The sequence below is a fragment of the Rhopilema esculentum genome, chromosome 7 (assembly GCF_057945365.1).
Source record: "Rhopilema esculentum isolate cy_ngs chromosome 7, ASM5794536v1, whole genome shotgun sequence".
Lineage (NCBI taxonomy): Eukaryota > Metazoa > Cnidaria > Scyphozoa > Rhizostomeae > Rhizostomatidae > Rhopilema > Rhopilema esculentum.
The window spans coordinates 6,703,111-6,727,794 of NC_142821.1; the positions used below are offsets into that span (position 1 = coordinate 6,703,111).

At 34.7% G+C, this 24,684-nt stretch overlaps 6 protein-coding genes across 7 annotated transcripts; 3 read left to right on the plus strand and 3 right to left on the minus strand.

Moving 5' to 3' along the window:
- Positions 1-519: 519 nt before the first annotated feature.
- On the minus strand, positions 520-12,718 carry LOC135683720 (2-(3-amino-3-carboxypropyl)histidine synthase subunit 1). The gene is made up of 12 exons (XM_065199064.2): positions 12,586-12,718; positions 9,125-9,201; positions 8,671-8,740; positions 8,378-8,441; positions 7,811-7,932; positions 6,923-7,077; positions 6,062-6,180; positions 5,376-5,444; positions 4,528-4,684; positions 3,899-3,999; positions 3,337-3,415; positions 520-2,983 (listed from the first exon to the last, which is right to left on the minus strand). Exons 1-12 carry the CDS (start codon positions 12,644-12,646, stop codon positions 2,807-2,809), a joined length of 1,251 nt encoding a protein of 416 aa, XP_065055136.2. The 5' UTR covers positions 12,647-12,718; the 3' UTR covers positions 520-2,806.
- Positions 12,695-17,117, plus strand: LOC135683727 (histone-arginine methyltransferase METTL23). 2 transcript variants are annotated; one of them, XM_065199073.2, is made up of 5 exons: positions 12,695-12,791; positions 14,032-14,136; positions 14,494-14,734; positions 15,099-15,183; positions 15,577-17,117. In XM_065199073.2, the coding sequence occupies exons 1-5, from the start codon at positions 12,720-12,722 to the stop codon at positions 15,728-15,730; spliced, it is 657 nt and encodes a 218-aa protein (XP_065055145.2). In that variant the 5' UTR covers positions 12,695-12,719; the 3' UTR covers positions 15,731-17,117. The 2 variants fall into 2 exon arrangements, with proteins under 2 accessions (XP_065055145.2, XP_065055146.2); XM_065199074.2 differs by lacking the exon at positions 12,695-12,791 and adding an exon at positions 13,306-13,446.
- LOC135683730 (vitamin K epoxide reductase complex subunit 1-like protein 1) lies at positions 16,116-19,147 on the minus strand. The gene is made up of 3 exons (XM_065199077.2): positions 18,984-19,147; positions 16,944-17,053; positions 16,116-16,406 (listed from the first exon to the last, which is right to left on the minus strand). The coding sequence occupies exons 1-3, from the start codon at positions 19,145-19,147 to the stop codon at positions 16,198-16,200; spliced, it is 483 nt and encodes a 160-aa protein (XP_065055149.2). The 3' UTR covers positions 16,116-16,197.
- A 382-nt stretch (positions 19,148-19,529) lies between these two features.
- LOC148959937 (uncharacterized) lies at positions 19,530-20,550 on the plus strand. Its single transcript, XM_089109488.1, has 2 exons — positions 19,530-19,671; positions 20,037-20,550. The coding sequence occupies exons 1-2, from the start codon at positions 19,530-19,532 to the stop codon at positions 20,321-20,323; spliced, it is 429 nt and encodes a 142-aa protein (XP_088965614.1). The 3' UTR covers positions 20,324-20,550.
- A 69-nt stretch (positions 20,551-20,619) lies between these two features.
- Positions 20,620-22,767, plus strand: LOC135683721 (uncharacterized). Its single transcript, XM_089109489.1, has 3 exons — positions 20,620-21,578; positions 21,736-21,793; positions 22,265-22,767. The coding sequence occupies exons 2-3, from the start codon at positions 21,762-21,764 to the stop codon at positions 22,548-22,550; spliced, it is 318 nt and encodes a 105-aa protein (XP_088965615.1). The 5' UTR covers positions 20,620-21,578; positions 21,736-21,761; the 3' UTR covers positions 22,551-22,767.
- A 562-nt stretch (positions 22,768-23,329) lies between these two features.
- LOC135683729 (macrophage migration inhibitory factor homolog) lies at positions 23,330-24,632 on the minus strand. Its single transcript, XM_065199076.2, has 3 exons — positions 24,460-24,632; positions 23,977-24,149; positions 23,330-23,682 (listed from the first exon to the last, which is right to left on the minus strand). Exons 1-3 carry the CDS (start codon positions 24,565-24,567, stop codon positions 23,616-23,618), a joined length of 348 nt encoding a protein of 115 aa, XP_065055148.1. The 5' UTR covers positions 24,568-24,632; the 3' UTR covers positions 23,330-23,615.
- Between the last annotated feature and the right edge of the window lie 52 nt (positions 24,633-24,684).

Genomic DNA, 24,684 nt, shown 5'->3' on the forward strand with positions numbered 1-24,684 from the left:
ACCCCTGTATGTTTTAAAAAGAGAAACGAGTGCCTCCAACGATGAACAGGCTATATTGAGTAATTACGAATTCCCACAAAGCAGATTGATTTCGTCTCCAACTGTAGCCTGAAAAGTAAATCTCATTCTTTAAAGCGGAAATGATAACATTTTACATATCCGAGATGAATACTTGTCTAGGGTTTATATGACCAAGATCTGGACTTACGTCACGAACTCTGTAGGGTTACATTGAGTTGATACAAAACGATTCCAAAAGTATGACACTTTCCCGAAACCTAAAAACCAAAATAGTTGTTTCATTGTACGTATGGAACTGATAAGAAAATTTTACGTAGCAGCATGGTCACAATTTGAAAGGTAAAGGTTATCAATGGGTATTTTTAGTTCATCTTGATAACCCAAGTATTTTCAATGAATTAGGCCTATTAAAACTTGTCTCTAGCAAAGACGATAAAGTATTCTGGCAATTCTAACAAGGGAATCCATTGCTGCGCACCTTTCCAAACTGGAGCAGTGCTAAGAGGAGCTCGGGGGGAGGGGGGGGGGGTCAATCCTCTTGTGTAATACCAGAGCAAACCTGTTAGAGACCTCGCCCCAGGTCCCTAGGAAAAGGAACACGTGTCGTAGAGAGTTGTTGGTAGGAGGAGAAAGGAGGAGAGGGCGTAGATTTTGAGTGCAGTATAGCAATGTAATATTAATCAGTTTGTATCTTAAAAATAATAAAACCAAAAGCTGGAAAATTTTCTGTCACAAAATCTAACACGTGAAACACAAGGTTCACAACAAAACCTATTCTTACCCCTTTCTATTGTTTACGATATCCTGCATACCTCTAGTATACCAAAGTACAACCCTGCGTACCAAATTCAAAATCTTTATAGATAGATCATAAATATGTGGTCATGTTCAATTGCCAGCTCCACGTTGATTTCTTACGGGAACGGGATTGTACATTGGAAGGGAAGTGAGGTATTGGAGAGGGGGTGCAGGAGAATTGGTTAATCTTGAAAGTAAAGAAAAAGAACATAGAATCATACGCATTTATTTGACATAGGAATACCTAAATTCTGCTGAGCCTTAAAATTACTAAGAAATTGAAAATGGCTTTGAAAAAGCAAATATTTTACAACATATTAACAAAAAAGCTTTTAGCTAATATGTTGTAAAATGTTTGCTTTTTTCAAAGCCATTTTCAAGTTCTGTACTAAGAATTGTGATATTCAGAGCCTAAGAATGTTCTTAAATTATTCTTAAGCGACACAACGTGTAAATTTGATAAGGATCGAGCAAGAAAGTTTCAGTTTTGCTACTGTCTTTCTTCATCATTAAAACACTTTAGGAATTGAAACATGCTTGCATAATACAAATGTACATAAAACTTGTTGCATGAATGTCACGCTTGTATTTTTTTTTCAAAAACTCAGATAGATGTCTTTCTTTTTAACGGCTAAAACATACCTTCCATTTGTCAATCTCTTTGATCCCTCTGCGAAGATCTTTAAGAATCGGCTAAGAATTTAAGATCTAAACTGCTTGTACAGAATCTTGCAATATATTATAAGACATAACTGGGAATTTAGAGAAGTGCATTTTAGCTGTTTCTTTACAGTTCTCTGGACAAATATATTCACTTGCACATTATACATAATTATATTGTATATTACATTTACTCTTTACACTTTCAAGCAAAAATATATGAATTATAACTTTTGCTCCCTCCCCGTTATAAAAACAAAACTGTACACCCATGGAAGAGCAAGCTACGGTGGAAGTCAATGAATTGAAACAATTGCATTTTGCTTTTGTCTCCATCGTGTTTTAAAGGAAGGGGAACATCTAGCTTTTATCTAGCTGCTAATTAAAATCGAAGATATACAGTTCTTCTAAAATATGACTTTACAAAGAATCAAATGCAAAACTTAATCCCATGGAAGAGCAAGCTACGGTGGAAGTCAATAAATTGAAACAATTGCATTTTGCTTTTGTCTCCATCGTGTTTGAAAAGGAAGGGGAACATCTAGCTTTTATCTAGCTGCTAATTAAAATCGAAGATATACAGTTCTTCTAAAATATGACTTTACAAAGAATCAAATGCAAAACTTAATCCCATGGAAGAGCAAGCTACGGTGGAAGTCAATGAATTGAAACAATTGCATTTTGCTTTTGTCTCCATCGTGTTTGAAAAGGAAGGAGAACATCTAGCTTTTATCTAGCTGCTAATTAAAATCGAACATATACAGTTCTTCTAAAATATGACTTTACAAAGAATCAAATGCAAAACTTAATCCAGTTAGCCTAACTGTAATAAGCAAAGCAAATGTAAATAGAGTCACTTCTGTCTGAAAAGCGCCGTCTAAACATGGGCGCGCGAGCTGTTTGGTTGATTCCACAATTTCCGCTTTCCTACTTTTTCCTCGCTTAAAGGGGGAACTCATTTAAAGGCGCATATATCCCGATACATGTGGACCATTTTTCACTCATTAAATACAATCATTGACAGAAAAAAACAAGAAGTTAAACACCAATGAAAATATGACAGCTATTAACTCTTTGGTGATTGCCAAAATTCCTTCTCAAAAACTTTCTGCACTGTTTTGGAAAGGCTTGTAGCATATATAGCATGTGGAAAGAAGTTTCATTCAGGGGGTATGGATCCTCTATTTTGTACAATAATCCTAGGTTGCTAGACGCAGGTTAGCTTGATTGCGCGTGGACGCTAGAAGTTGTTACATAAATGTTAAATTATAATTAACGTAAGATTTTACAAAATACCAATGCAGGGCGAATTAGATTTCAAGTATTGCTACTTTGTCACCGTTTCTTTATTTTTTCCTAATTTTGCACCCTCATTTGGTTTTCTAGTTGGCCTTTTCGGTCTATGTCTTTCATTGTTCACTGTCCAATCCCCTAAACTTTCGTTCGCATAAAAGTCCATTGGATAAACTTCTTGCCATTCAGTTTGTGACAGCGCCACCATTACCTGCAATAGAAGGTTCATATGCAAAAGATGCTTAGAGACAACGACGCTTTTTCCAACGGAGAATAAAAATGCATTTTTAATAGGCAGAATAACGGTCAGAATTTTAGGACAATACTTACTTCTAAACTGGACAGAAGCAAAATATACAGTGACGATGATTTAAAATCATTTCAGGCAAGCAAGGAGATTTTTTCCTTATTTTCGGAATCTGCCTCCATTAGAATCAATTCTTTTCCACGTGCATGAGCATTTTAGAATTCATCAGAATATATCACTCGAATTGAAAACATTCCTAAAAATTAATTTCAAGACATCATTACATAGTCTAAATAAAGGTCTACCCGTAAAACTACCTCATATGGCGTTAGCAATGGTTTCTCAAATGCAGTTCCCCAGTCTATCGAAAGTCGTGGACATGCAATTTGCACCCATCTAAAATGAACAAAATATAGGTTTCAGGAAAATTGAAATAAGTATTTGATGGATAACTCACGCGAGTTTCTTTTCCTTTAAGATAACTTCCTGACAGTTAATGATAGCGTAAAAATAATTTTTCTTCACTTTCAGAAAAATATCGTCTAGCCTGCCATATTTTTTCAAACGAAAAACGATTAATTCAGAAAAGCAAAGCTAAACTTGTCATACAGGCAAGAAATTATGTTGCATTCAAATGAATGTAAACATTTGACTTAAAACTAATGCGAAAGCAAACTTTCTGATCAAAGGGAAACAAAGGAATTCCAAGGGTCATTTCCAATCTAGCTGGCACAAAGTTGACCATGTTTCTATCCTACATTAACAGTCAGGAAATATTTAGATTTCCGTTACACTTTACAAAAGAACTTGTAAACTTCGATTTAAAATGAATAATAAGAAATTTCAGAAATAATTTCTATTGTACAACCGTATACGTACGCCTCTATGTCTGTCATTAACTTTAACTTTTGTGGAAATATCTCTGATAGCAACACAATGATGTAGTCTTTATTAAGCAGCTTGAGCTTTTCTTCCAACGACTAAAAAAAACCAGAAACCATCTTTATTTTAGGCAGCATATATGGAGATCTAAGGTTGATTTAGGGGCTATACGGGTCAAGGAAAGATGTCTTGAATGAAAGGGGGCAAAACGATGTCAATGGAATTCAGGGAGAAAAATTAAATCACTAAGTAAAATTAAAAGGGACTAAGGCAATTATAATGCTCAGGGTGGAGCGTCTCCAGCAGCAGCTAAAATGCTGGACAATTTGTGCCTAGCTGATGCAAATACTCTAATGGGATAACAGTGGGTGCATAGAAAGATGCAATTCGGAGCCTTTGTTGTTTGAATATTCATGGTATTAGCTGCATGATAAATAACTGCTAGCATCAGCTCTGGTCTTAACGATAAAAATCAGTTAAAGAATACCAGTTTCAGCAATCGTAAATCTCAGTCAAAATAAAACACATCGTTAGCATATATCTTAAACAGAACTCTAATGGCTTTTTTGAGAGCAGTTCTCTGCACACACAAAGGAAAAGTTACAACACGAACTGATTGTTCATACTTCTAGAATTTTGGGGCTGCCTTGCCTGCCCAAGCTGCCAAGGATAATACCGAACTTTGAGGCAGATGTAGCTAATTGGACCGCTTTTCTTCTTATTGAAAGCATCATTTCGTGATCATAAAACTCCTTGGTAAAGACTTTGCTGTAAGGATCATACCTAAGACAAACAAAATATTGCAGATCAACGATTTCAGAAAGACTGAAAAGTATTAGAATTAAATGAAACAGTGTTAAAACAATAGATACACAGAAAAATTTGCAAAATTATCAAAGAATAGAATAAAGGCATTTAAGGGAAAAAAGGTTTAGAGAATAGAGTTATCGGCTGTGAAAATTCTAGCAAAAAAGAAAAAAGAATGGCGGATGAACCCAAGGGGTACTAGTATGAACAGAATGGTAAAAAATCAAATTTACAATAGAACAAAAGACGATAAACAATAAAACAAGACCTATGATAATAGAACTTAATATAAGACTTATAATTTATATATTTTCTGGTCTTTGGAAAAACAAACTTGACTTCACTGTTTACCTTAACCGGGTAATTAAATATTCATTTAATTAAAGATTCATTTATACTTTTACTGATCATTCTTTTTACCCTGATTTTTATTTTAAAGTCTAATTTCCAGTCACATCTTACTTCTCAACGGTTCTGCTCAACTCCTAGGAACCTTCATGTACACACGAAATAGATACTTCAATATGCTTTCTATTTTTGCACTGCTTTGTTATGACTAAATAGCTTCTAAATACATAACACTGTAATACTAGAATTAATATTAAAACAGTTCTCATTTTTGTAGGCATTTGAAAGGCTAAGAAAGTATCTGAATTTCAAAACGTACTTGTATGCCTGTATCGTTGGGTTCTGTATCATAACTGATTCAAGATGAAACCGTCCATCGCCGAGGTAACTAAAAATAAAAAGGATATAATCAAACAATAAAAATTAGCCATAGAAACATGCTAATGGCATTTTGGAAAACTTTTGTGCAGTATTTATTTAGTGTCAATTCTAGAGGGAAAATAACAACACTCGAAGGAAAAAGTAACAAAATTCCAAAGGCCGTTGCACTAAAATTGGTTTGACATTGAATAATTTTAATCATTTACCCATTTTGAATCGAAATATAACATAACAGGTTAAAAACTTGACTATATTGTGATAAACCACTTCGTTAATATAAAAGTGAATTTAAAGAAATGTTCAATTCAGTAATTTTTTAAAAATGTTCTTAGTCAAAACTAAACCACCTTTTGGCATGCCCTACAAAATGATATGGTCAGGAAATCATCGTAGACCTTTTGTTAACCAATACAAGGAATCTGCTAGAAAGTTTGATTGGTCCAAATAGCAACGAGTTATTCGAGTGTTTCCAATGCTCATTCTGTTCAATTAGACTCATGGTCTTCATGGTCAAGTATCTTATTGTGAAAAAGTCAAAATATACATCTTTACATCTTTAACTACTGCAATTAACAACTTTTAGCAATTAACGTTTGTCATGTAAAGAAGGAAACGAAGACTTACACGATGTATTCAGAATCTTTCAGTTTTGGTGATGTACAGCCGAGGATTTCTCCTGGTGACAGGGGCTTAACTTGAGGAATGTCCACACCGAAATCTGCTCCTAATTCCTTTTGAGCTGCCTAGGAATTTCACATTCAATAAGCAAAATATTAATTGAAGATTATGAGAGATGAGTTCAGGGTTAAGGCCGATCTAAAAGATAGAAGAGGACATTAATACCCCCCAATAACTTATCACTGGCTTCAGGGTAAAAAAAATTTAAAAAGTTGATTCGGTAATAACCGTCAAATTAAATGACATTATTCATAGAAGAAATCACATGGTTGAGCTGAAGTGAAGTTCTATCGATACCAGTGGCGAATCGCTTGGGTGCTGACTAACTTGTGGCAAAACCGACCTCTAAAAAAATCTGTCAGGTGCAACAATTGCCGTCTTCGCGCCCGTTTTGATCCGCTACAGGATACTCAGCTTTAAATGCATTCATTCATTTTCCCTTAATCGAGAATTTGATTTATGGTGTCTAAAGAAAAATGATAAGAAAATCCAGGACCCCAACTTCGGAAATTCCTGTTAGAAATGCTATTATTATTACCTAAAAATAAAAGACTAATTTTTCTCCAAGAGGGGGAATAAAGAGGAATACTTCCATCATAAATACCGCCCATAATATAAGAGGAGCACTATCCACTAAAAACGGATAAGCTAGCGATATTTATTTTCAACTAACGTATAAATTTAAACAGATAATCGAGAAGAAAATACATCTCTCCCAGTATAAGCAAATCAATCGAAAATACTGCATTCGTTAAACTTATCTTAAAAGAACATGTAAAGGTTCTGAAAAAAATCCAAAAAATATACCTGTAAGGTCGATAGAAATTGTACTGTGCTAACCATTGCGATTTTAGCACCTGCATCAAAGTTATGCTTAACAGTGTTTATGAAGTGGCTGAGATCAACTTTGATGTCCACAAAGACATACAGCATCTTGATACCTTCCGTCGCGTTTATAGGCACTGAAATCGAGTAAAGCAATCAAATTTTCTCTTCGAAATCTGATAAAAACGACAATTGCATAGCTGTAAAAATTTTTGATTACCACAAATTACTTTCAAGGGTATGTGCTGCGAACATTTTTGGCTAGTGCAATACAAATATCTTTTTGTTTAATACACAGCACGGGGTCGAGGATGAATTTTCCCAGCAGAAGAGATTCATGAATGCTAAAGGGACATATACCCTCCGATCAAATTATGTCCAAATTTTTCCAAAAGCAGACATTCAAGCTGAAATCGTCAGCCCTAATGACGGCTCTACAACAATTAGCATATGATTTATTGACAACGATAAACATATTAAACATCCATAATAAAAAACGACTTTACGCAAGGGTTTTGAACAAAGCTTAAAAGTTTATCCTTCATAAAAGTGGTTGCAATTAGACGGAGTTGGAGAGAAGCAATTCAAAACCCCAGTGACATCTTTCATCTGGAGAATAAATTCATGTTGATGAGAAGCACGAAATTCAAAAACTTTGAAACTTTTACAATATAATCAACTTATCTAATTCTTTTAAGAAGTTGTAAAATGTCAAGAAGGAGATGTATATTATGGCTAAAATATTCTTTAAGGAACAAAATTTGATTTTACCAGAATTCATAAAACTGAAGAACAGCAGAACACTTATTTTTCTAAAATAGTCTCATGGCAAATGGAAAAACATATACTCTTTTATTATGTTCAACTTACCAAGGCAGCTATGACCATAGTGGACCATGAAGTCACAACCAAGTGCCCTCGCAGAGAAATCATCCACACAGCAGGCACCATATGTGACGTCACTCATTATGAGGGTTTCTGCTTCAGTAAATCTGACAATAATACCAAAATTCTTATCAAGAAAGAGTAAAACTTTCAAGTCACTTTTCCATTGAATAAAAAAAATTTCATGACAATGTTTCTTTACCATATTGCGACAACTAATGCTTTTAATTAAATCCTTAAAATTAAAGATAATGACCCCAAAAAATCATAGCGGATATAGAAAAAACACAGTAACTGAAATACTTGCTGCAAAAGGTGAGAAATAGAAGGTCTTTTCGGAAAAAAATCATAGTAAAAAGGTGGGAAATCATAATGATTGGGTTTAACTGTTTCTAGCAGTTTTGTACCTGTAAAAGAAAATGTAAAGCAGACGTTCATGGCTTGGTTTTGGGGGAAACAATAAAATTTGGTCACAGTCCTTTTTAAAAATCTAATTTAATGGGAAAGCCAAGTATTCTTCGATATAAGTAAAATATAAAGAGAATCACCCACCGTTCAATAATATCCGAAATGGTGCAGGCAAACAAGAGAAGTCCTTCAGGGAACTGTAGTGCAACTGATAAGAAAGAGTTGACATTATAATTATGGTTGAAAATACAAAAGATAAAAGTGAAAAACAAGCATTTCTACCAGAGCTGAAAGTTCATTGACTTTCAACACATATGTTTGGGTAAAACTAGCTAAAGTCATAATAAAACATTGACCAATTATCAGCATTAGCAATTAACCTTGTTAAGATTAACAATGAAACTGAAAGGTTCATTGCATTCATATTGGATACTTACCCCTCTTAGCTTTTGCATCTCTAACTTTCCAAATTGTCTTCTTTATTTCAAAATTGTAGTTTTCAGGGAGCTGTAAGTTTTAATATATGACACATATAAACATGAACAGTCTATTGAAAGCTCATGGCTGTACGAGTTGATCAGGGATTGTAGTAAACATTAAATAAATGATAGAATTTCTCAAAAGCGCTACAATTTATTGGTTTAACTAGGGTAGTAATAGTTTTTATTTACAGGAGAGAACCATGAGACTTTTATGACCAACAAATAAGTATTATGTAAACCAGCTAAAGATTTCCAACGAGCTGATCCTTGTTTACTTAACTCAGACCAATCTGAATTGAGATGCCAAAGCAACTAATTTATGAATTAGCAAGGAGCCAGCTAGCGCTTGATTATCCCCTTGTTTTGTCTGGCCAGCTAAAAAAATATTTGGCCTATTAGTTTTACGTACCAGTTTTATAGCTTCAATAATTTTTGGGTCTTCGGAAACCTCAGTTGGAATTTGATTTAGGATTTTCTTTGGCTTGCCTAAAATGTAAAAAAATGATATCAAAAATGTCAATAATTTATTTCTTTATAGTATTTTTATCAGTTCAGTTTTGATCCAGGTTTTTCCACTTTAAAGCAGGTGGACGGATTCAATTATGCCCTAAAGCAATTTGTTTCACTCCTTCGCGCCATCTCTCTCGATGTTGAGCATCTTAATTCTGTAAATCATATTTCTGCATTTCTTCTTCCACTTGCTTTTTCCAAGTCCTCCCAGATCTTTCTCAGACCATCAACTTTAAAAGTTAGCACCTTTCTTAGAACATTATCTTATTGTCTCCTCAGGACAGGTCCATACCATCTCACTCCATTTGCTTTCGCTAGCTTATCCACCAACTCTTTCAAGCCCGACATGTCCATCAGTTCGTCTGTGTTTTTCTTATCCATCAGTCTCACCCCACATATTGTCCTCACTATGGCCATGCATGGCTCTCTCCGTCCTTCTTAAAATTGACATCCCGTTTTCCTTAAGCACCATTTCACTGCCATATAACATAGGTGATCTTACACAGATATAGATCCTTCCTTTCATCTTCAGAGAAAACCTTCTTCCAAGTAGTAATTCATTGCATTCCCTGAATTTTTTTCCTATCCACGTCTTGTTCTTCAGTTACTGCAACTTCACATCCTCCGCTGGCACTCAACCTGTTGCCCCGTTAACAAAAGCTTCCCACTACTTCCACATCGTCCCATAATTCTTCAATAGGCTCTATTTCCCCTTTACTGATTTTCACACACCGAGCACCTACAAAATTCCTTACCAGTGTTGGGGTTACCCTTTTCATCTTTGCACATCAACCATGATTCCAATCATCACAATTTTTACACAAAACCGAGTTAGTCATTACTCTCCTCCCACACACGCCACATAGATTTATCTTACTCCTTGTCACCTTCCATCTCTTCCAATCATATTTAACTCTTTCTTCCAGAGGTTAATTTCCTTTGCTCTCAAACGCTTTTTTCACTTCCAAAGTTTCTCTTTTAGGTTCTCCATGGTTTCACTCATCACAACCAAATCATCAACGTATAGAATTTCAGATAGCAACCCTTCTCTGGCATATTCTGTAACAACACCAACATAGTTTGCAAACAAAATAGTGATAAGACTGACCCTTGGTGTACTCCTACATTCACACAAAATTCTTCTGAGAGGTCTGACCCAACTCTAACTCTAGTCTTTGCTCCTGTATAAAGACTCATTTCTGCTTTCACCATTGCCTCTGGCACACCTCTTTTCCTCATTACCCATTCCTTGGGTCAAATGCGTTTCTAAATCCACATGTACAGCTTTTTCACCCTATCTTGATATTCTTCTTATACTGTTCTTAGTATGAATAGTGCATCTGTCGTCCCTTTTCCTGGCATAAAACCAAATTCCATGAAATCAAGCACTCTCTCCACAATTTTCATAGCATGATCCAGCAACTTCACTTCTCACAGCTCATTACATCCCCTTTTCCATTGGAGATAGGTACTAACATGGTTATCTTCCATTCTTCTGGCATCCCCTCGCCATCCAGCACACACTTACAGAGTTTTATCATAACTTCAATTCCTAGCTCTCCACTCACAGTTATCATTACAGTGCGTACATTTAAGGGTCTGGCTGCCTTTCTTGGTTTCATCTTTCTCATTGCACTTAAAACTTTCTCTCTAGTGACACTCTTGATCAGTCCTTTCACAATGTCAGCATCTGTTACCGGATCCCCTTCATTTTCCTTGTCGGTGATCTTCTCCATGTGTTCTTTCCATATTCTTCCCCTATCCTTGGCGCTAAAAGTTAGTCTTCCATCTCTTCCTCTCATACATCTTCCTCCTTCAACATCCTTTGCAGCCTTTTTCATAGACTTTGCCAGCTTGAATAAGTTGTTAGTTTTCTTGTTTAAGTCCTCTAGCATTTCAGTGTGTCTCCGTTTTAATAGCCCTTACAACCGCTTTCTTTGCTTACTTCTTCAACTTCTTATATATAACTGTTTTGTCCTCAGATCTATTCCTGCATACCTCTTGATATGCAGTCTTCTTTCCTCTCAGCATGGCTTTCACATCCCTTCTCCACCACCACATGTCCCCTTGATCCTTATAGTCTTTCCCCATATTTCCCTCCAATGCCTGTAGAACCCCATCTTGGAAAGATTTCCATTTTGACACTTACATTTAGCACCATATAAAAAAATGTATCCAATACATTTTGCTTAGAATAATAAAAATGATATTGAGTAAAATTCTTAAGTAAGAAATCATTTGGAAAAACCAACTCAGGCTGGTAAAAAAAATGAGGTCCTATTGATGAAGCAGTCAAAAGCAATTGAACTGCCAGATTTTGTCAGTTCTAAAAAATGTTTATAAAGTGATTGTAAATCATTTTTAGCTAAACAAAACCAACTACAAGAAGCCACATTGCAAAGTGTGAGTCAATCTTCCACTTCCAGATCAGTTAAAAACTTGATGCTTTCATATTGATTGTAAATGCTGTGGAGCCCCTCAAAATGAATTTCTCTTAATAGCCTCTCCATCAGGTGTGACGAAGGCATAAACTTTCATTTATAATTATGACAGAAAACCCCCAAGTTCTTGTATTTTATTTTTCCCTACCTTTTGAGAATGTTTAATATAAAAATATTTCCTGTTATTTTTAATGTTTCTTTGGCTAATGGCTGATAGACAAATTCTTTTAAAAGCCTCGCAAGAAGCTGATCCTGGAAACTAAAATTATTTTTAAGAAAAAGCAAAAACATGTATAGCAATTCTGTTTTGATTTTCTAGTGCATAATTTAATGATGAACCTAAAACTAAAAACAGCTTTTCCACAGCTGTTTCAGATTTCGACATAACACTGATTTTTTTCTGATGCTGTCAGCAAGACGCCTGACTTTCATGGCATAACAGCTGTTTACAACAGTGACCCATATATGGTAATGGACTGAAGAAACTTGTAAAACCCTAGAATTAGCAGGTCACACCCAAGGTTGTTTGCTGTGTCATAACAAGATGCCATTCTATAAATTGACATCCTTGGCAGTTTAAAACATTATGAAGATTTAACTCAACTGCCTTTTAAAGTTTTGAAAACATTAAGTTCAGCAATCTTGCCAAGCTTTTGTTCCTTAATGCGCGAGCATATTGTTCAGCCTAGTCAATTATCTTTTTTCTACTGTACTCTTTATTGTTTTTCTTCCAGAAAGCGTGAAACTCACGCAAAAAGCATTGAATTGCATGATGATGACACCTGGCAAAAGTGATAGGTCTGGTGTTGGAACAATCAGCCTGATTGAGCTCGAACTTTACTGGCTCTAACAATAAACAGGTCAAATCTGTGAATGATTCTGCTTTGCAGTGAATAGATTATCAAGAAAAATTGTATACCTAAAAATCTTTTCCTGTTACAATCGGCTTTCACGGTTACCACGCTTTTGTCGTCCGACATTTTGTTGAATAGCCTCGTTTCAGAATGAAAATTATTGTTGTGGTTCCCTGTCACTGTCAACAAAAACTGGTTGATGGAGTCTGTAAAAACATTTATTTTTCAAAACGAATCTTTTGGAGAAGAGTTAAAAGTATATATAAACGAGGTAGGAGCATTGTAAGACAAGAGTTTATAATGGCAGCAAAAGCCTCTCCCATTACATTCTAAATGGTCATTTAGAACAGAGGAAGTTTAGAAGAGAAGAGCCTTTCCAGAAGTTGAGCTATAAAGTACACCAAGTTTACACGGCTTATTGCACACATTGTGCTTTTAATTGGTTGGTTTTGCTCTTGCTGGAAGTTAATAAAGTGCAAACGACATACACTGTTTGATCTTAGCCTGAAAAACTTCTCTGCTGGAATGTCAGAAACTTCCACAAAGTCAGAGCAACAGAGGTAGCAGGGCTGCTGTAGCTGCGAAGGTGGCAGTATAAGAGGCTTCAGAAATAAGTATATTCCTCTGAGCAGTGCAGAAGCAGATATAATAGGCTAATGGACTGAAACATTTCTCAAGGTGTTTCTTGATTTGGGATTTTGAAGATACACTCTTTATTATAAAACCAATTTTATAAGAACTCAGGCCTCAAAATTGGTCCAAAGTTATAAACAAATTAAGAACAAGCTGAGGCTGAGGATCTGTGAAATGTAGTATTGAATAAGGTAGTGAATCCTTCTCTGAAATTGCCATATCAAACAGTGATGACCCAGGGCTGCAGCAGTGGGGCAGTCTGGGGCCATGCCCTTCAAACACTCACAAATGCGGTAAAATGCCCTTTTTGCAAAATTTCCCCCATCATTTGATTCATGTTAGCTATTGGTAAATAGCAAAGAACTTTACAATTGTTGTTGACACAAGCATACAGTATGCTACCCCCCATGAGTTTTACATTGTTTTTGGACAAATCTCAAGGACCATATTTTGGAAAAGTGGGGGGGGGGGGTCTGGACCCCTATTCCCCCCTTGGGTATGCCACTAATCTCAAAAACAAGGGGGTTTTCTCATCTCAGGATGATCTGTCAGTGAATTTTCAAGATGTTGGCAAATAAAGGATGACACACTCACTTTGATGGCAAACAGGGTCTAAAAAATCCTCTTGTGTGAAATAGGTAGCAATTGAATTTGCACACTCTAATAATTTAAGAAGAAATTAAAAACAGTCCAGCTTCAATGTTTTGAAAAAATTAAGAACAGCCAGCCTGACCTTTAATTTTCTGGTTCTTATATAAAGAGTAACTTATATGTGAGCTTTTTAATCAAATTCTAATGTTTTCAGAAACAACTCAAATATAGAGGTCTCATTCTAAATTTTGATACAAGCCAAACTGATTTGAAATTCAATGTTTTAGTTGGTTGACCCAGAATATGGCATGTTTACATGGCCAAGTGCACCAGTACTTGGACAGTTCATCTTGAAGCACGAACATGAGTTTCATGGAAAGAATGTTCTTGAGGTAATGAAAATTATGCTCTTGCTCTGATGCACATTTTTTGCTCTGATGGAGCCCTGTATGCCAGGGCGAAGTATTAACCTTCACTGATTTACATGTATTTGTTGTTGTTCATTCTCTTTGCATTTTGGGGTTTTTTTTATTTGCTACTTATGTCTACTTAAGTATGGCTGACTTAATTCTATGTGACATTTTTAATTTATTTATAGCTGAATGCCCTTTATTTCGAATGACATTTGTTGTAGATGAATTGGTTTGTAAATTCACATAAAAGCAGTAATTAAATTACCAAGATTGTTAAGAATAAGCATATTCAAATAAATATGATTTTATTATTTTATTATGACTCATGTTTTGTAGCTGGGAGCTGGAACAGCTCTACCCGGCATAGTAGCTGCAAAATGTGGTGCAAATGTCATTCTTAGTGATTCAAGCAAATTTCCAAAATGCCAAGAAAATGCTTTAAAGAGTTGCATCTCAAATAATGTGGAAAGTAGAATCATCCAAGTACCGCTAACATGGGGCGAATTCACACCTGAGTTGTTGGACCTACCAAAATTGGATGTTATTCTTGGATCAGACTGTTTCTACAATCCTAATGGTAAATAAAACTAAGATGTAAGACTTTTAAATAAGGTTCTGAAAAACCAACAAACAAGCTTATATCTTAGTACCAATACCCATCTTTTGTCCTCTCAACAATATTACAAGAAACATAGCAAATATTTGCTGAAATTTTGAAGTTGTTCAATTTTTTAATGATATCTTTCATTTATCATAAAATTTTCATTACTATCAATTATCTTAACAGATTGCAATAATTAACTAAGTTAATTGACAAAATGTTCAAATAAGGAACTTCTATTTCCACAAATTTACAACTATTGTTATACTATGATATATTTGTTACTCTATTGCTCACAGTAAATTTAGTTCTACCATAATTTGTTTGCATTTAACTCTAGACTTTGAAGACATTATTGTCACTATTGCATTTCTAATGGAAAAGAACCCAAATTGTGTCTTCTGGTGTACATATCAAGTTAGAAGGTAGAATAATGTGTGAAACTCATTATTACTAAATTGCCCTCATTTGTCGAACATATGTTCACTAAAGAATATAAAAGTTTTCTGTTCTGAATACTGTTTTGTCTGCAACTGAGTTCTTGTTATGATGAAGGCAGATCTTTTTGCTATGTTTTACTCAGCATAGTTGCCAACTATCTTATTTTAAAATGGAGTCTTAAGAATTTATGGGTGAAAGAACATTGGACAAAGCAATAGGAAAAGCAATGGATCTCTGGCATTTGAGGCATCAAGAACTGGCACATAGGACTAAGTGCGACCAATATCATATTTCAGTGATAATAATTTCACAGTTATCACTTGAATGACAATTTTGCAAATTTCATTGTAATCCAACCATTTTCTTTTTTCTTTAAGCTCAAACTGGACTATCGAGAATATACTCAAGAAATGGAAACTTAAATGTACACACATCAATTTGAGTTCCTTTGGTGGTGATCAAGAAAATCTGGGAGGCCACGAAATATCTCAAAAACATGCTATTCAAATGCTTGAAATCAAGATGTTTTAGTATTCACTCATAATTATTTCTTACCTTACTTAAAATAGTAAATTAAACAATTTTTTTGAATGCAAAAATACAAAATTTACAAAATCTAAACAAACCAACAATTTTATCTTGTTAAACTTAACTGAAACATGTTTCAAGTTTTCTTTGATAATGGGGAGATAAATATACTTAAGCTCTACAAGTTTATGTATTTTTAGTACTTGCAACATTTATGACAATTTCTTAGTTTATTTAGTAAACTAATGATGTCCAATTCTCTAATCTGGCTCATAAAGCAAACATGATATTTTTATACAGAAGGCATCAATTTGTACCATCCATTCACTTGCATATTTTCTCTGTTCCTCTCTGTTACTTGCTAGGTGAGTCAAAAAACAATTCAATCTCATAGTCATTTACCCTTTCAATCTATTGATAAGTGATGTCATATCAGTACATCTCTTGTTAACAGCAAGTTTTTAGCAAGTTTAATCTTGTTTATTTTTTCTCTGCTGTCTATAGTTCTGGTGGTTTAGGAATAGCAAAAAGAAGTTTAAAATGTAGGTTATAAAACACACAACACAAAAATCATTCAGAATGAAGTAAAGAATATAAGCCAAATAGACACAACCAACACAAGCAATCAAGGATGTGAAGACCAAAAGCATTGCTGCAGTTTGATTTGATCTTGCAAAACCTATAAAAAGATGTAAAAACATGATAATCAAAATTTGTTTCAGGATTGTTGTTTTTCAACTGTAAAATGTTGTCTTGATGCCTAATATTAATTGATTAAGAACAGGCCTTGTGAGGTGCATGACAAACTGAGCACCTTCAACTTTCTAGGCACTCGATTGGGCATCATCCAATATCATCCAAAACAAAATTTTACATTTAATTTTTAGAGATCATAATGCTAGGTGTTCAGCCAATCAAGCTCCTAGAACTTTCAAGGTGTGCACGGAGTTGGTTGGTCAAGCTCACGCACCTCTTGCAGGGCCTGATTGAAACTTCAAAATAGCAATATAAATAACATAGAAGGAATTTTTTATGAAAAAGGCTGAAATTTGAAAAAACATGAATTGCTAACAACTTAAATATTAACAAAAGAAAATAGACTTCTGATTATTGCAAAGAAATTAGCATGACTGCACTAGAATGAATGACATTGAAGTTTATTATTGTTCAAATAATAAAAGAAAAGGAAAAAAATTCCCTATAAAGGAAGTTATACCCAGTGTCATTGTGAGTAGGTAGAATGCAATCCCATAAATACTGTTTGGCACATTGAACATCGAGCTTTCCCCTAGTACTGGGCCAATAATTCCAAAGCCAGTTCCATACCTGAAATGATTAAACTTTGCTTTATTATTAGGACAAACATGAATGAATTGCTCATAAAGAAAAACCAAAAAAAATAGCACATGCACTTGCTCATTTCAACACTAAATCTCCTTATCCACATATCCTTATCAGTTAAAGAGCTGGCATGACAATTTTTATCATATACTTTCTAAACAGCTCTGTTAATTTTGGTTGGCATACACTACTAACATGAAAGCCAAACAGGCTAGAATTGTATTACTCTTCTATATCACCTTATTTTTTTATTTGCAATTCTAAAAATCAATCAATCAAAGCAAAATTTACTGAAGAACACAAAACAATTAAGGGGCTGTTACACCCCCACACTTCTGGTAAATCTGTCCCTGATAACATTCTATTCTTGGTGCAAATAATTTTTGTTATTATTTTTTCATGGTTCAAAAGCAAAATAATTTATCAGGTTATTATAAGGTGATAAGTAGCATAGCCAGGTTGGGAAAATTTGGGGGCAAAGGCAAGTAATGTGAGGGAAAAATGGGGGTCCACACTACTTGGAACATGATAAGAGAGTTTTTGCATGGGGGGCATCCATCCCTATTTGCATCCTCCTCACTGCCCTACTGATAGTGGTAAAATTTGATTTAAATTGGTACTGTTGATGCTAGATTAAAAGAGTTTTTTAAAAATTTATTGTTTTCTAAAAGACCAGAAACCTATACAACAAAAGAGTACCCAAAGAGCAGGGCAAAAAGAGGCTAAAGCAACAAATCACAATAAAATGTGAATTGAAAAATGATATAATAAGACATTTTGTAAACAATTTTTAGTCTAGAAAGGGATGATAAAGGTTGCCCGTAACATCAGAATAAAGGTTTGCTGACATGTTAGAGAAAATTTGGGTACTGGCTCCTTTGGAGCCAAATTAGTCAAACATTCTTTATTCAGCATCCAGAAAGGAATAAAATTTTAATAGCAGTATCATCATTCAGTTTAATTGCTCAACTGGGGTCAATTATGATAAATCTTGTCCAATTAAGAGCAACAATTACTTTTTCAGGAAAAAGAGCTATGTTAATGTAACTATTATAAAAGGCTGAAAATTCTGTTTATTTTGGTGAAGTTTTTCAAGGTCTTCAAAATTTTTAATATCTGGAAAGGCTCATGTAGTTAATGTTGCAAACTGAAGATTGGCCAGCTTTGCCAGAATTGGTCTCTTCTTTTGTCTAGAGCACATGAGAAAAACTTCCAGCAAGTGATAGGTTTGTCTGTTTGGTGTGGATCGGTGTCAGTGTGTTTTTCCCTTCTCCATTTCTCCATTTTAAAAAATATTATCTATTGCTATGCAAATCAGAATGATTCAGCCAGCAGCAGAGATCTTGTAAAACTTTTGCAAGACCACTTGAATTGATTCCTTTATTGAAACAGGCATAAATAGAACAAAACTATAGAACAGACAAATATAGTCACTATAAAAATAAGATAAGGTGGGTCATATTATTTTGCATTTATATTGTCAAAGTTTATTTGTTCTAGAGTTTAGGTGACTAGAGATGAGAGTAAACATATATCTTAAGGACACAACATGCCGTTTTAGATTCACTGGATGGAATTCTTTAAAAAAAATTCAGAAGAGACCATCTCTGTTTTTCGTGGAGTAATTCGTGGAGTCGGCGATTATACCGTTACGAAACAGTAGATAACATCAGATAATATAATATAATATAAATTCGATTCAAGTGTATTTAAGATTAATTTTTAAGATTAATAGATTAAAGACAGATCCACCACAATTGTTGCCTGTGTTTGATGCTTAAGGTTAGCAAACCTCTGAAACTTTGGTTATTTTTATTGTCTAGGGGTGCATATTTCAAATATCAATTGCAGACAATAGTTAACTATTTATGTTGTTGATAATAAAAGAAATGAAGTTATCAAAATTATCACTTACTTTGAGTTGAACACCTTTGAACAGCTCATTTTCTCGCTTATATCACACATTGCTTTGAAATCTGCGTCTTTTTCCTTTGCAATTTCAACATGCAATGCATATAAAGAAAGAATAACCCCAATGATGCAAGTTGTGAAGCGCAGCAGTGCGTTGAACATAGCCATTTTGGTAATTGTACACTACATGTTCTCTCTTGCCTAAACATTCGTCATTAAATCACTCGGTTTCATTAAGAGGCCTTCATCCTGTTGGTTTCAACTCTATCCTGAGTGCTCAAATCGGCATAAATATAATCAAATAAGCAATAAAACAAAAATCATCACAACTCTTTCCAACTTGTAAAACCAAACTTTGTAAGGACCAGTTTTTAGGTTTTTATAAATGATTTTAAATGTAAAATAGTTGCCTCCCAATGTTGTCACGTGTTCAAATACTTTCGCGCCAAAATTTAAATTAATTGCGCCAGAATGGAAGATATCTAAAGTTGATTTGAAGCCATCTTAGCAAAGTTGAAATCTAATTTTACCATAATACAGAAATGAAAGAATGAGCTTCGAAGATTCATTGTCTGAATCAATTTTGTCACAACAACACGGAGAGCCTGAGCATGGCTTAGAAGATTTGTCCGAGCTCTTTGACGAAGTTCAATCACTGCAAAATGAAATGCAACACAGCATCGACAAAAAAGGTAGATACCAGCATCTAGGCCAAAATGAATTTTGCAAGTATTGTGGGATGCACTATTTGTAACTTCCACCAGTTTAAAATCAAAATACAACTAAAACTTGCTAAGGGAACAGGCTCCATATTTGAACCTCGGTGGGGGGGGGGGGGGGGTAACTATGCCTAGTTTTGAACAGGTACGTCCATTGTACGTTCGTTGCCCTATAATGTACTAAATAATACCCACTTTATTTTTGTTAATTTGGACATTTATTTTGTTAATGCTGAATTTCCCAAATAATTTCAGCATCAGGATTCAAAAACTAAACATCGAACTAGAAAAGGAAAGCACTGTAATATTTTCAAGTATAAATGCAATTTGTTTTGCAGAAGCACAAACATCTGAATCGAAACTCACAAAAATCAAAGGCATTTTGCTGAAAGTAAACAGGGATTTGGCGAAGGAGAAACAATATTTATCTAACTTCAAGCTCACCCAGTCGCAGTCGTTATCTCAAATAGAGAATAATGTCACAGAAAAGGAAATAAGAGACAGGGCAAAAAAACTTGTGTTGTATCAGAAGAGGCTGCTAAACGCATTCAAGGTACAAAAGTCTATTGTGACCAATCTGAAGCAAATTTCTGGACCGATTGACGCAACAAACAGGTTTTTATGACATTCTGATATTCTAAAAAGATCAATATTCTTTCAGGAAATGAGACTTTCTTTAAAAAAGTATCATTTACTAGATGCCTCAAATATTTTTAAGGCATTTGTTGTACATTAGCAAAAGTAAATTGTTTTCAGTAGAACAAGTAGAAATATCATTCGACAGGATTTTCAATATGGGATCAATATTAAATATATTTCATCCCATTTTTTACATTAAGTATGTTCCCATCTTTTTTATTTGTCTATACCTGCCTCTTTTCTCAACAGAACTCTAATTTCAAATGGACCTTGTTATGTAATTTAGGTTTAAAGGAATCAATAAATTAAGTAAACGTAAAGTTTTATTTTGATCTGCATGTTAGAAATTCGAAAACAAATGAAAAATAGCGAAAATAATGAAATATCGTCACTTTTTTCCTCTCAAATTTCAACTACAGAAAACTTAGAGAAAATACACAAGAAAATGCGGGTAAAGAAGCAAGCATTCAGAGGAGTGAAAGAAAGATCATCAAGGTACAAGAAAATGACGACACCCAACTAATTTCTAGCAATTCTCAGCAAGCAATAATTGCAGATAATAACCCTTGCCCTAGTATATCATCTCAGTCGTTTGTTGTAATTGACAGAAAAACTCATGAAGCAAGCACTGCAGCAGCTAGCAATGGAGCATCGGTACAGACGATTCCCACTTCAAATGAAACGCAAAATATCAATGCTGTGGTCAGTTCAAAAGAAGGAACACAACGAAAGCAACACACTGGCACAAAAGTTCAGCACAGCAAATTGCCTGCTTGTTCAGATCCTACTTCAAAATTCATTTTACTCAAGATAAATACGCCATTTGTGCAAAAGGGACAAGGAAATGAGAAAGAATCAACAAGCACCGAGAAACAACGAGAATCGAATATGCTGCAGCCTTTGTTGAGCTTTTTGAAGGTACTTATGTTTCTGCACTATTAAGGATTTTATATCTTTTGCACTTTATTACTGGTACACCAAAGAAAGCTTCATAAAACTCAAGAGAAGATGAAAAATTCCATGCTGGTTTGTTTAACAACAATTTCTGCCTGTTGTTCTGCTCGAGCATTTTCATATCACCGCCACTTGTAACAGTAACTAAAACTCGAGCATTTTCATATCACCGCCACTTGTAGCAATAACTAAAATTTTTATTCCTTCTTCCCCCATCTTTAATTAGCAACCCAACACAGTGAGCCCTGACAACAAAAGAAAACATGTGGCTAAAAGAAAACGGCCAGGTACAACACTTATTTTTCACTAAAAAGGCTTCATTTTGTTGCAATTTTATCGAAGAGGGTATTTTCCGAGGTATGTAAGTCCAGTTTCAATTGAAAAATAACGCTTGGAGCAGAGGGCAAAAATTTCTTTTCTCAATCTCGATCAATGTTTTTTCAGTGCAAAAGGCAATAAACAGCAAACAGATGGTTCAGGAAAACAGTAAAGTCGATAAAAAGTAAGTGAAGAAATATGATTCTATATCTTCATGATGTAAGGAATTATTATGAGTACATTAGCTCTTAGAAGACTGTTTTCCAAGTGCAGTATACCGTCAAAGTCGCGTGTACGAAAAAATGTGTGCACTATTCTTTGCAATTTTGTTATTGACTGCCACTATATTTGCATGTATCAGAATTCATGTCAATGCCAGTGGGAAAAAGTGGGGGGGGTGAGTGCAGTGGCACAGCCAACTTCTGCAGAGTCAGAGGGTAATGAGCACGACTACTTTTCCATTGTTTCAGTGCTTTGTACCGGATGAATTTTCCTTTGATGAAAATACAATCTACCCCCCCCCCCATACCCCTAGTGCTACTACTGGATGAGAGGTTCTGCAAGAGACCAGTTTGAAGCTAACTTATTTTGGCTCTGATGCTGGAAACATGAAACATGCAAAATTTATGTATACCTTTCTCTCATAATTTTGCAGCCAGTCACAAACAGTCTCACAGCCAACAAATATTCAAAGAATCATTGATGGCAATCAAAGTGCAGCCCTGCCATATTTAAACCCTGTATTTGAAAAACAGGGAAAGAATCAAAATGTAGACATTATGTCTCTCAAATTCATTGTGACAATGAAAGATGAAGAGTTTGTCCCATCAGCTCAGTTTTTACCAAAAGACTTTTGGAAGGCAAAATGGAATTCAGAAGATTACATAATAGATAAGGAATTTTTGAAAAAGATGGATTTTATGGACTTTAACTCTTCATAAATTTGATGAGTTAAATGATTAGCCCTCTGTTTGAAAAGGATACAAGGTTGGTTAGAAAATTTTAAATGCAGTTGTTTTCTACCAAAATCAAGTTGTTAAAATGTTAAAAATCATGTTTGTTGTTAAAATAAGTTGTGTCCCAAATGCATCATTTATTATCATCAGGTTTGTTGCTCGTTGAACCATTTTGAACAAAATATATCTTACTCAAATGTTATTTAATCTACCATTCTATATTATAACTTACTGGCTTTTTCCTTTTGTATCTTACTGATTATCTCATACAACAACATTGCTTCTTGCAAGCATCCAAAAACCTTTAAAAAATTATCTGGTTCAAAAGGAAACTGTTGTTTTATATGTAAACATACCTGCCAATGACTATGTGAAAAGTAACTTTTTATGATTTTATGCTTCAGGATTTTCAAGAAATCCTGAAATTTCACATCCTAGATGATTTATTCTGTATGTATAAAATGTAGCAATGTAAGAGCTAGAAAGTTTCCCAGCCTCAGAAACTGGATATTGTTGGAAACAGTAGATGGGACAGACCCCAAAAAGGCAAATGGAATCAGGTTATCATTGGTCCTTGTTGAAGAACTCTATGTAGACAAAATAATACCCAAACTTGCATAATATGACCAAGACTGCAGGCGATTAAAATGAACAATGAAATATGGAATGGCAATGGTAGCAATGATGGTGATGAAAATTGCAATGATGATGATGATTATTATAACAATATATGATCAGAGTTTTTATTTAAAAGGCAACTTAAATATCCTCCCTAAGAAACTTTATATCAATTCACAAAAGGGATGTGGTGTAGATAAGCTTAAGTGTATCAACCTGTTCATGTTCATCAATTAAGCATCAAGCAAGCTTAATGACAGAGCAGCAAGCATGTTTAAAAGCAAAGCAGCAAGCAACATTGATGCATTCAAGGATTTAAAGGATATAGTGCCACGATTGGCCTACAACAGAGAAACACAAAAGCACTCTGATTTAACAGGTAATCAGTCATTAACCTGATCCTTGCTAAACAGATTGAGGTTGGGCAAAATTTTATGCAAACAGCTTGTTGTTCCACCCAATCATGTCTCTTCTTCCATCAAAGAAATTGATGTACATCCTGAAAACAAATAAATATCCAAAATTATGTTTCCAGGATTCAAACAAGTATGTAGTAAGTTATCAATATTCCTCTGGTGTTTGCATATTCCACCAACTTTTTTTGGTCCAGAAAACAGAAACTCCAAACATAAAACTTTTTATCTTCACAACACAAAGACTCCAGTGCAAATGGGTGGGTCCTGCCACAAGATATCTTAGAAGATCAGGGTAAACATCTAACACACATCTTGCAACCTGCACTTCCTTGGAAGTACTTGTTACTATAGAAAACTACTAACAAAATCAAACAAACCTGTCCCTTGGAACCTTAAGTGTTCTTTCAATAAATTCTGTGATTGTAGTGACATGACCTCTGTTTGCTTTTTCATTAATGCCCCCAATGCTAGTTAACTTGACTGAGGCACAAGGCTCTGTAGTTCCAGCAAACGTCATGTTAACATCAGGAAAAGATTGTACCAATACATACTACAAAAAAGGCTTTCTTTAATATCAGAAAACAGTGGTCTCAAGTTCTGCTATAGAAAAGCATAACCTTTTCAAAAGTTTGGTCAAAAGTTTCATTTGAAGGGACACAGCCCCCGTGCCCCCCTGCAGCTACGTGGCTGTTAGGGTGGCGGCTTATTTGGAGGAGGGACTTATTTGATGAATTGCAGTAATACGTCTACCAAATAATACTTTGTTATAATATTGTATTCTTTTGATACCTTAGGCCCTACAATATCTAAAAACTAGAAACTTTTTAATGGCAATTTTACAAAATCTACGAAGTACCAACCTGCACCGGTTTTGAAAGGATGTTCGCAATAAGATCAGTTGCCTCTTTATGCCAGTTTTGAGGGAAATCCTTCTGGCTGACGTTGGTCTCCACAGTAAATGTCGGCATCTTGCTAGGATCAGTGTGTTTGTCTCCAAGAACAAAACCAGACAGAATGTTTGTTCACAGCAGCACGTGAAATCGAAATTTAGCATCATGCATAGCCCCCCTGCAAACAACATAACC

Coding starts and splice junctions, on each gene's coding strand:
- LOC148959937 (XM_089109488.1), top strand. CDS start 19,530: ATGAGCTTCGAAGATTCATTGTCTGAATCAATTTTGTCACAACAACAC. Junction 19,672..20,036: donor ACACAGCATCGACAAAAAAG/GTAGATACCAGC, acceptor TTTGTTTTGCAG/AAGCACAAACATCTGAATCG.
- LOC135683727 (XM_065199073.2), top strand. CDS start 12,720: ATGGAGTCTGTAAAAACATTTATTTTTCAAAACGAATCTTTTGGAGAA. Junction 14,735..15,098: donor CTGTTTCTACAATCCTAATG/GTAAATAAAACT, acceptor ATTTAACTCTAG/ACTTTGAAGACATTATTGTC. Junction 15,184..15,576: donor TGTACATATCAAGTTAGAAG/GTAGAATAATGT, acceptor TTTTTCTTTAAG/CTCAAACTGGACTATCGAGA.
- LOC135683720 (XM_065199064.2), bottom strand. CDS start 12,646: ATGTCGGACGACAAAAGCGTGGTAACCGTGAAAGCCGATTGTAACAGG. Junction 8,442..8,670: donor AGATGCAAAAGCTAAGAGGG/GTAAGTATCCAA, acceptor CTTTCTTATCAG/TTGCACTACAGTTCCCTGAA. Junction 5,445..6,061: donor AAAGATTCTGAATACATCGT/GTAAGTCTTCGT, acceptor TTTTATTTTTAG/TTACCTCGGCGATGGACGGT.
- LOC135683721 (XM_089109489.1), top strand. CDS start 21,762: ATGGTTCAGGAAAACAGTAAAGTCGATAAAAA. Junction 21,794..22,264: donor AACAGTAAAGTCGATAAAAA/GTAAGTGAAGAA, acceptor ATAATTTTGCAG/CCAGTCACAAACAGTCTCAC.
- LOC135683729 (XM_065199076.2), bottom strand. CDS start 24,567: ATGCCGACATTTACTGTGGAGACCAACGTCAGCCAGAAGGATTTCCCT. Junction 24,150..24,459: donor TCCTTTCAAAACCGGTGCAG/GTTGGTACTTCG, acceptor CCTTTTTTGTAG/TATGTATTGGTACAATCTTT. Junction 23,683..23,976: donor CTTAAGGTTCCAAGGGACAG/GTTTGTTTGATT, acceptor ATTTGTTTTCAG/GATGTACATCAATTTCTTTG.
- LOC135683730 (XM_065199077.2), bottom strand. CDS start 19,147: ATGGCTATGTTCAACGCACTGCTGCGCTTCACAACTTGCATCATTGGG. Junction 17,054..18,983: donor TCAAAGGTGTTCAACTCAAA/GTAAGTGATAAT, acceptor TAATCATTTCAG/GTATGGAACTGGCTTTGGAA. Junction 16,407..16,943: donor CCTACTCACAATGACACTGG/GTATAACTTCCT, acceptor ATCTTTTTATAG/GTTTTGCAAGATCAAATCAA.